This window comes from Periplaneta americana, chromosome 9 (genome assembly GCF_040183065.1).
Source record: "Periplaneta americana isolate PAMFEO1 chromosome 9, P.americana_PAMFEO1_priV1, whole genome shotgun sequence".
NCBI classification, from domain to species: Eukaryota; Metazoa; Arthropoda; class Insecta; order Blattodea; family Blattidae; genus Periplaneta; species Periplaneta americana.
In genome coordinates, this window is record NC_091125.1 from 75,102,214 (window position 1) to 75,113,637 (window position 11,424).

General features: G+C 33.8%; 1 protein-coding gene across 4 annotated transcripts in view; it reads left to right on the top strand.

The window, feature by feature from the left end:
- Su(var)2-10 (E3 SUMO-protein ligase Su(var)2-10) overlaps window positions 1-8,719 on the top strand; it is an 89,450-nt gene extending 80,731 nt beyond the window's left edge. For 3 of the 4 annotated variants that reach the window (XM_069835106.1, XM_069835109.1, XM_069835108.1), the window contains exons 11-12: window positions 3,818-3,994; window positions 5,898-8,719. In XM_069835106.1, coding sequence (XP_069691207.1) covers window positions 3,818-3,994; window positions 5,898-6,214 — 494 coding nt within the window. In that variant the 3' untranslated portion in view covers window positions 6,215-8,719. The remainder of the gene's footprint in view (window positions 1-3,817; window positions 3,995-5,897) is intronic. The other variant, XM_069835107.1, reaches the window with a different exon arrangement.
- The last annotated feature ends 2,705 nt before the right edge of the window (window positions 8,720-11,424 follow it).

An 11,424-nucleotide genomic window follows, 5' to 3' on the forward strand; every position in this document is an offset into this window, starting at 1 on the left:
TCTTTTTTGCATTTTCTGGCAAGTAAGCATCCCAACAAGAACTATTGGTACACTAGGATAGAAGGTCTGAAAATGGGACTGCCCTGTTCAAAATGGGTCCTCTGCTCACATTAGCTATTACCAATTTCGCTAGATAACCTCGCAGTTGATACAGAGTAGTTAAATTATTAAAAATGACCAGCCATAACATGCAAGAGTCCCGCGCCGTGGCGTCGTGATCGAAGGCATCCTGCCTAGGACTCGGGTTATGGAATGTGCACTGGCTCGAGTCCTCATGGGGGAAGAAATTTTCTCATGAAATTTCGGTCAGTGTATGGGACTGGTGCCTATCCAGCATTGTGATGCACTTGGGGAGGTATGATAGATAGTGAAATCCGGTTACCTGGGGGGGCTCATCATGCTAACCACATGATACCTCCTTTCTGGTTGGATGATCGTCCACCTCTGCTTCGGCATGTGGCCATAAGGCCAGCAGCCGGCTGGTCAGTCTTGGCCCTTCGTGGGCTGTAGCGCCACAGATTATTATGTGTAAGAAGTACAAGACACTAATGATTTTATTAGCCATGTTCCTGCAAATGAAGAAAAGTACAATACAGTTTTTTGTGACACATTTAGATCTAAAAACTTCCTTGAATTGCTTCTGTTTGGGATAGTAAATGTGACTCCTTTATAGAACATGTTTTGCATAATTGCTTTTAAGTGTAGGCGAGCTGTATTACCATACATAAGTGAATCTTAAGTAAAAAGGAGAACTTTTCGGAATGGATGACATTCATATCTGTCTGTGTAGCTGTAGGATGAATTGTAGTGATAGATTTATTGATATTAGTTCACAAAAGTACAAAACTTAATAATTTAACAAAAAGATCAATATACAAAAGTAGTTATACCTAATAAATATACAGTTTCCTAAACTAATTTATTTATCACAAATCTCAATAATTTATTGGTTCAAACTTGCACTTACGTCTGGTTTTAGTGCATGTTTAAACCAATCGTAATAACCATTAAGACTTTAAATGTAGGATGAATTGTACAGACCCAGAAACAAAAGTAAGTACTGAACTTGCACAGTATGTTATAACTGGAACTTGGAAAATTCAGGTGGTTCAAATTTTGTTTCTGGGTCTGCACAAGGGTAAAGTGATTCTTGTGTAAGTTAGTTACTTACTGCTAGTGTTAAGAAAATATTTCTCAGTTCTGTTTCTACAGAAACTTCTACTGAAAGAAAAGTTAGATGATAGTTAAAAGATTTTTAGAAATTTACATTCGTTGACTAAATACAATAAAACTTCATTTATACGTTTTTTCTGAAGTTCTGGCAAAATTCTAGTATTTTCCATGTTAATTTATTTCAGTTATACGTTTTTCTCACCTATATGATAGTATTTTAAAGCTCGAGGTACAAAACTTCATTTATACGTTGTAATTAAATTTTTCTCGAAATTAGGTTTGCTGTGAAAATGTAAGAACACGAAGACACTATATTTATGCCATCGAATATAATACACATAACAATCCAGAAAAAAAACTGGTGAATGTAATATGGACCTATGCTAAAAACCACTCAAGATTAAATATACATTATCGAGACAGGTTATAAAGGCACTCCTTTATCTCTAGTAGTATCAGAACTGGAACTTCTGGTCAACAGTCTGGATTTGTCAGATCATTGATTTACAATGTCTAACATCATGCCACTCTTTGGTCAGTAATTATTGGCAAATTCTGTTGGTTTATTAAAGACGCGCAATTATTGAGAGTTGTATTCATGTAATCTCACAATAAAAGAAAAAATATTATTCATTCATTCCAGTAGTTAAAAATATTGTTATTAGTGATTTTTGTCAAAAATGAACAAGTAAATTATGAATGAAAAGCGCGTAAAGATGAGAAGACATGAACTCGCAGTGGTCATTTCTGTCAGTTGTTTCCCACCATATCTCGTGACAGAAATGTTGTTGACCAGTACTAAGGATCTTGAATTTCTTCCATTCTCCTATAACATAAATAGAGTGTTAAATTTAATTTGTTCGATTCGGAGCATTTGAGTGCGAATATAATATGTACCCCAGCTTTCAAGATGACATTTCTCCAAAAAAAAAAAAAAAAAAAAAAATGCGTATTATAATCACGTAAATACGGCACAATATGTGTTCTATGTTAAGAAGTGGCTGGCTTTGAAATTCCTGGAAATTCGAAGCTGTCCATTCTTGTCTCTGCACATGATAGTTTCAGTAAATTGATTATGCACCATTGAGGGAGGCAGTTCAGAGAGGGAAGAGAAGTATGTACAGAGCTGTGACCTTACTGAATACAACTATCCTAACACCCCTCCAAACTGAAAATATTTTAATAGTAGACTAAACCTGACATGACGAAAAGATTGCTGATTGGTTTTTTTAATTCCAGTGACTGAAAAAGAAAAGGAAGTGTGTTTGTAACTTTTTTTAATAATCACGTTATTAATTATTAATGCTATTTCAGATGTAATTAAATAACATTTCGGTTATACGTTTTCGAATTTTCTTCAGGCCATCATAAAAATATGTTGTTGCTGTTGTTGTTTTCTAATGCCAGTCGTTTGACAATAAAGTCATTTGACCTCTTGCACTCCAATATTTTTCAAAGATATTGTCATGGTCAGCCACTGAAGCACAGATCTTGAGGTGTTCCGAATCCATTTCTTGATTTGAGTTGCACAATGGACAGTTAGGGTATGATATATTCCAATTCTATGCAGGTGCTTGGCCAAACAGTCATGGCCTGTTGCCCATCTAAATGCAGCTACAGACGATTTGCGTGGTAAATTGGGAATCAACTGTGGATTATGATGCAGAGAGTTCAATTTTTTCTCTTGATATTGTGTTATCAAATTTTGTTTGTTGAAGTCTAAGTATGTAGATTTAATAAATATTTTCACAGAGTAATACGTAGATTTAGTAACAGGTTTGTAAGTAGCAGTGCTGCCCTTTTTTTGCTAAAGTATCTGCATTCTCGTTTCCCAGGATTCCACAATGGTATAAAATTATTTTATTGAATGTTATTAATTGAGAGAGCATTTTAGTTATTTCTGCTGTTTGAGATTAAGGTGTGTGTCTAAACGACATTTCATACAAGTTGAGAGGATGCGAAGGCATTTCTTTCCCCTTCTACTTGCTCTGAGTCAAGTCAGCAACAGAGATGGTAGCTGTTACCTCTTATACCTGCAACCCACCAAGTTGTACATACGAGAAAATAAAATATTAAATAAAGTAGGCCTAAAATACAGTCATACAGATGTTTGACAGTTAAACTTTGAGTATATTTTAGTGCCGTTCTTATAATATTTTCAACTAATAATTAAATTAAGCAATGTTAGTTTGCATTATGAAGTTGGGGGGAGCGACACAGTGCAGATTGTCCCATTCTGTATGCCGTACAGTAGTAACAAGCATTGAAGAAAACATTATCTTCTACTGTCGGTAGCTTTTTTGAGACAGTTGATTTGAACAGCAATAAAAATGAAATACAAACGCTTAGTGTAGACTTCGAAAATATAGATTACTGGTACAAATTTTAAACAATGAAATTTGTCAGTGTGTTGAATGTCAATTAGTCGAACGTTTGTGAGATGGGCAGTAGCATCTTCTCCTTCACTGATGGTAGAGAGTGTGAGCAGTGGAGAAAGGCCTATCAACCAAACTGAAATGGGGATTAGAGTCTATTGATAAATAGCTGCTGTGGTGAAATATATAAATGAAATTTTATATATTAAAATATGTCATTTTTGAGTTGTTTTTATTGTAATATTTATTACCTTATTTGACCATTACAGAAGTTATCCAGCCTCCACCAAAGGACGAGCCAAAAAAGAAAGCTACTGTTATTGATCTTACATTGAGTGATTCAGAAGATGAAGCAGAACCTCCAAAGAAGACATCTTCGACAAGCAAACCTGACTCTAGTAATCAGTCAAACTCAAACAGTGGACCAGGTACAAGAATACATTGTGGTCAGTATGAGATTATAGTACAGCGTCATCATTAGGTCGCAGGGACGGATGATATCCCTACAATTCGTACCTGGTAAATTCATACGACAATTCGTTTCAAGAAACATATTTGTCCCTCGACACGTCGTACCACCACAATTACTTGTGATTTTTTAGGAAAGATATCATTTGTAGGAAGAAGACAGAAATGATTTGAAAATTGAAATTTCACAACAAGTTTTTACTGTTTAACAAAAGTCGTGAATTTAGAACAAGACAAAAATTGTTTGTAAAAATAAGGCAGAAGTAGAAAGTAGAAATTTAGAAAATGCAGAAATGTATGTCATTAGGGAATGCCCACGCAGACAAACTCTTTGCTGGACATTGGTAAATCCCCTAAAAAGAAGAAGAATCAATATCAAGAAGTGGACAGTCTAGTATAATGAATTGTTTCTCGTTAATTGGAGTACAAGGACAATGCTTGGACACAGCATCTCAGGGTATGATTTGAAAAATTAACTTTTACACAAAATATTATACATACTATACATAGGTTTTCTAAAATTTAGATATGATGAAATCAAGTGTTCCATCTGTTTGCAAACTACACAGGTGAGGCTAACAGGTCTGTAATTTTTTGTCTTTGAGCAAGATCCTGACTCTTATGAATTCTCACCGCTGTTGCGTCTTTCCCATCTCGTGGGACAGTACCATTGTTTATCAATATTTCAAATAAACGCATTAGATATGAAATCATGACTTCCCTCCCAATTTTAACATATCTTTGATGACACCATCAGGTCCTACTGATGATAAGTGGGATTTCAAGTTAGAGATCATATGTCCCTAGGCTTTGAATCATTAAAGTTATTTTTTTTAATTTACTTCGTTCATTTTCAACTCTTGTAATGATAATTGAAAGGGATACCACAACCTTAATATTTTAAATGTGAAACATGATGGCGACGACGACGACGACGACGACGATGATGATGATGATGATGATGATGATGATGATGATGATGATGGTGGTGGTGGTGGTGAACAACCACCTTAACTAGGTGGTCTATTTCAATAAATGAATGTCATATTTCAAAGATTTGAGAAGTTTTCTTACTTTTCTTTGCCCTTGCGACCAGTACTTGAAAATATGTTATATCCAGTTACATTTGTTTGAAAGAAGTTGTCTACTCCCCATCATATAATTATATACCCTCATGTAGAGTTTAATGATGGGCCTTCTCCTTTATGCATTCTGGTCAAGTTTTACAATAGCCCTTCTTTTGTTTTGGATGTAACAGTCCTCCTATTATGGCTTGGGCCTCATTATCCTATTAGTTTGAAAAAGTTGTGTCTACAAGAAGATGAGTTGTTGAAATATAAGTAGGAAAGACTAATATGTGACGAATTACTATCCCTTACAGTCCGAAACTTGCTCATTGAGTTATTATGACTGTTTTGGATCTGACAGTCATTTTCGATTTCCTTTAAATATGTTGTTGTTTTCTAATGCCAGGCGTTTGACAATAAAGTCATTTGACCTCTTGCACTCCAATATTTTTCAAAGATATTATCATGACCAGCCACTGAAGCACAGATTTTGAGGTGTTCCGAATCCATTTCTTGGTTTGAGTTGCACAATGGGCAGTTAGGGGACTGATATATTCCAATTCTATGCAGGTGTTTGGCCAAACAATCATGGCCTGTTGCCAATCTAAATGCAGCTACAGACGATTTTCGTGGTAAATCGGGAATTAACTGTGGATTTTGCTGCAGAGAGTTCCATTTTTTCCCTTGGGATTGAGTTATCAAATTTTGTTTCTTGAAGTCTAATAATGTAGATTTAATAAATCTCTTCACAGAGTAATACGTAGATTTAAATATGTCGTGCCCTTTTAATGGTGCAATTTGAAATTATTTTCAGACACAAGTGTCAGCAGCTCTGGAGGAAATGGTGGAGGCAATAACACAAATGCAGGGCCAAGTTCTGTATCGAGTTCAGGATACATGAGCCCCAGTGTGATCACTCTGGATAGTCCATCACCACCTGCAACACCGACACCAACACCACCTGTGCAGCAACCATTACCAACCAGAAGTCCTGGATTGCGGATGCCCCCTCCTGCAGTGTTTCCTGGCTCAATGTATCTCTCATCTCTACCAACATACTTGGACCTCGATTCAGATTCTAATAGCCCTCAGTCATCAAACCCCACTCCATTGTACCCACCACGATATTGAGTCAAGTCAGATTGTTGCTCTTCTGTTAAGTGAAGAATTACGAAACAGCTATAAAAAGAAATGTGATGTGTGTACAGACATTATTTTTTTTGTGTAACTTCTTCTGGAGACTTTTGTAGAAAAGTGATTTTTTCCCAACATAACTTAGTCTTGTTTCAGAACTGTTTATAAAAACAGAGGAAACAAAGTCTATATGGAATTTAATGTGAGGAGTGAATTGTGATTTTCCATACTTGTATTCACTCAAGATGCCTCATTTTATTTCTCGTCTTCATTCTTATGTATCTCACATGTGGAGTTATATTCAGTAACTTGTTTTTTTTCCTTGGTGAAATTTTACGAAAGAGAAAAGACCAAGGTGTTTACATGCAGTGATGACTCAAGACGCCACCAAGAATTGTTTTTCAGTGCCTTGAAGGAAACAGCATATTTGGGATATTTCGGACTCTTTCTTTCATATTGTGTTCTTATTCTGTCTTAGTAGACTGTCCTTAATTCAGTATTATTCAGAAAGATTCTAGAATTAATTTGTATCAAAATTCCAGTAAATGAGATTTCAAATTCTGGAAAATACTTCATGACTCCATGTACGTATATTTCTAAGAGATATGAATGATTAAAAATCAATTCATAACATTATACTTTGTAATATATGTTTCGAAGTTCTTCCAGTACTTCATTTATCTTATCTTTCTTTATTATTGTTAAACAATTTGATGTAAAAGGCACATATGTTGCTGCTTTTTATCAAATTTTGCAGCAGATTTTGCTCATGTAATTGTTTTAAAAATGTTGGGAGCTAATGATAACAAATCATACATGTTTTGATTGTAACTGGAATTACAAATGTTTGTTACTGTCTTACAAGAACCAGTTGAGAAGTTATTTATATTATTTATTATTATTATTATTATTATTTTTTTTTTTTTACAGAGAGGTTCATTGAGTTCCAATACTCACCCTGTATCAGGGTTGAGACATGCTATAACATGAATGGAAATTATTTCATTTTGTTGATTTTTATGTGTAAGGATTTTAGTAATATGTTACGAGTATTGTACATTATGGCAGTAAGTTAGCTCTATTACCACAGGTATCCCAGTCTGTCCCCAAACTTAAGAAATGATAATTTGCCAGAGAAACTATCATGAACATTTTGGACATACTGAATACTAGCAAGCGTATGAGCTTGAGTTACGTGAATGCATGTGTTAGATTTGTATAAAATTAATAAAATAATATTATTTCTTGACTTGCACTTTAATTTTAATTGAAATATGTTGATTTATGTTATATGAACACTTTCTTCTCCAAATGTTCATTATGTTTTCAATACAAATAAGAAAATTCATGGATAAGCGAAACTTTATAAAGTGTTAGGAAGGAAGAATACAAAAAAAAATAATTTGAAGTGTATGTAAGTTACTGTTGCAGTGCAAGAGATAGTTAACTAATACTAAGAAACTGTTCAAGGCAACTGGATCTGGTAATTTTCTGTATTGTACATTCTCATTATAGTTATGTATTTTTCAATATATTCTTTTCTTTATTGATGTTAAGAATAATTACCATATTTACTCGTGTAATAATTACATGTAAGTTACGCTTCTCACATTTTCATTGAACATTGCATATTTTTGTTTTCCACAGATTTTTTTTTTTTTAACACTAAAACAAATCTCCGAATTAAGATGAAACAGCCATATATGCTTATGGTTTCATTAATATGCCAAAGACTTTGAGAAGACATAAGGTACTGTTGATTTGTATCAGTGCTATTGTCTGTTAGTCTGCTATTGTACTTGGAAGTTCTCCATAAATACTGACTTTTCTCTCATGTGCAGATGCTTTTCTTATAGCCATGAGTCATTTGTTAATGCATTATGACCTGTTTAAGGAATATTCCTCAAAATATGATGGAGCTGAATTTTTCCTCTTCTTTCTTTTAAAGCAGTATCGCTAACCACACTAACCTTTTCTAAACTTCTGCCATATTAAATGTAATGGCGATTATCAAGATTTAGCCTCAATGTGAGCACCAATTTTATCTTACTTTTTATTTAATGAACACTACTTTTTTTTTTTAACCAGTGCAACATGATCGTATGAAATTTTACTACTGATCAGTATATTGTTGTCTTGTCAGGAATTGGGAAATCTGAGAATTATTATGAGATTTTCTGCATGATTATTTGATGAATATTTCACAAGCGAAAATTAATTTTTCAAAATTCTCATTTTCACGATTACATGGCTATATAAAATTAGGATTAGTTTGGTCTTCCAATTAGTTTTGACACCTATTTTAACAGGTGCTTGATAGTTACTGAGAGTGAATTGCCATCAGAGAGAAAGCTTTATTGGCGACTTAAGTCCCATGGTGAATGTGAACTTCCCTGTAAAATAATTTCGAATACTGTTTATGTGAATATTTACAATATTTTGTAAATATACTTAATATATTGTTTTAATTGCATTAATATTTTAATATTTAATTGTTGTGAACTTGAGTTTATTATTCGGCACTTTTTTATAAGCCGGCCACAATCTTGTCTTTAATGTGAATAAAAACCTTTCTTTCTTGATTAAGGTAGCCTATTCAAAACGTTTTAATAAAAGTGGACATTATGCAAGTAAATATGGTAGTTTGTTTACACTTCTGTGGTGAGTATGCAGTTTCATAATAGGATTACATTGTCTTCTGTGATCAAGTGGTTACCATGCTTTTAATTAGATTAGATCAGGTCCAGGTAGAATTGCTATAGCAAAGAGCAGCTGTAGTTTTAGAAAGTGGTGCCAATTAGCAATCATTCATTAAAGTGTGTGTTTTATATTATTCATGTTCAAGGCTTGAGAACAGTAGCAGGTCCGTTTGAGCCAAATCTGCCATCCTCTGGATTAGATTGGCAGTTCAAACCCGTCCAATTGCAACTTATTTTTAAACTACTGTCCTCAGTTGTGAATACGAATTCTGAGTTCTTAAGAAGAGGAAGAGAACAAATATATTACTATACATCGGATTCATATGCAGATGTATATTTTGTTTGCTTTTAGAATTCGAATTATATTTAATGTTCTTCTGTTTCCATATGGCCAATTCTAAGCATTATGTAAATTATATTTGTACACATTTTCTTACTTACTTTTTGTAATATATAGGAAACTAAAATATATGTTCAAATGAAACTTACATCATTCGAGAAAGAAGAAATGTTGAAAATTATATAAATTCCATCTTTCTAACCCTATTTTAATGATGTTATAAAGTGTCAAATTAACTGTGATGTAATTACATTTTGCAGACATCATCCTATGCGACCACATTAACAACATTAACAAAACATAAGGAAAATATGCGAACTAGGCATGGCAGCAAGAATGTGTATGGATGAGATTGAGAATCGGGCGGATTATCTCTTGCATGGACTACGCAGTGGTGTACAGGCTGTATAGATATTCTTCCTTGTAGCACGTGAGTTAAGTGTGTTAATGCTGTGAGAGTTTGAAAAGTGAATGTTGTATCAACATTGTGAGCATTGTGAAATAACTGGAAATGTAATGAAGTTTTTTGATGAAGAAAAGCCAACCAGAAAATTTAAAGTATCTCATGCTACGTACTGTATTGTAAAGTCTGAATCCACTATTTGTAAAATACTAAGAGAGTCAAAATTAGCAAATATTCATGACGAAAATATTAAATCTCCATGAAAGAAACATTCAAGCAGCTCTAAAAAATTCAGGTCGGTGAATTTGATTGCGTATTGCATCATAAAGCATGCTTCATTAAAAAGGCAATGTTACCTGTGGTTACAAAAATGGAAAACTGATGTGACTGTGTAATTAAAATTTAAAATAAGTATCGTCAAAATGAATTCATTGATGACATTGTGGTTAATTGTATTATCATTCGAGATGGAAATTGTCGTGATAGATGGTGTGCAGTGTAGTGACACAGATTCCAGTATTGACAACATATAAAATGTCTTCTGATGTACATTCATGAACCTGAATCTTTCCCATAGGATGGACATAAGGAGATCTAATCTGTTTTTCTAATATATTTTCTATTAATTGACGGACTCTATTATTCTCTCATTAAAATTATGGATTGCTGTCTATTGTTAGCAGAGTCACTGCATTAATTTTTTGAAGAACTGTACTGTCGTTTCCTCTTGTTTCTGTAAAATATTTCATCTGAGCATCTATTTAGGGAGTAAAATTGTGCGAACCATAAAGTTCGGTTAATTTGCCAGAATGGTGGGTAGCTTAAATATCAGTAGGCTGTTTCTGATACTGTATTAGAAAGGTTTGAGAACTTTCAAATTAATTATGTAGAGCTGATTTTATTTTACCATCCTTGAGTCTGCAATTTGTATATCTGCATTGTTGTTTAGTCAACTGTCCGAAGACAAGTGATACCAGGAGGCAACTAGACCAGGAGATAATGGAGTAGAGTGGCCAGTTCCTTTCCGCCTCCATTGCATACATTGCCGACTAGCTACATATTACACTAGTCGGACTTCAGATGCGTACAAACAATTGTTCTTCCTCTGACACATATTGTCAAGTGAGATGTACTGTATGATAATAGATGTACATATCAGCCAGAACCTCAATCAGAGGATATCTGCATTGTTATCTGTTACAATATGTGTACCTCAGAGGTAATCTAGGCCTATGCCAAGTTCAAATTTTGCAATTTCTTAGGATGAGCTCTATCTGAAGGTGTACTCTGTTGAGTCCTGGTATGATAAATACCACAGTGTATGTCTTATAATTTTCAAGATAGCTATGGTTCCACTATATCAAAAATAAAAGGAATACATTTGTAGCTTTACCGGAATGAAAGAAAAAAAATGTGAAATTTGTTTTTTGCCTGTATCCTAAAGTTGATAAAATGGACTTATCATACAATATTTCTGAGGTACAGAAATGTATATCACTCTGTGGTCACTAGTTGTAGTTATAACTAAATCTTGAACTTAGTCACTAGTTACATTTAAATCTTGAAATTAGTCACTAGTTGCGCTTTTATTATTGAATCCTCTAGAATGAAAAGGGCTTGTGACTTTCCTCTCCCCCACAAATTGAGTTATATTATCCTTTAACTACTGTACAAGCCTAGATACATGTCACACATGAAAATGGTCCGAGTCTGGCTGAATATTACAGGATATTTCAACACAGCACTTAAAAAGTTATGTGTGAAA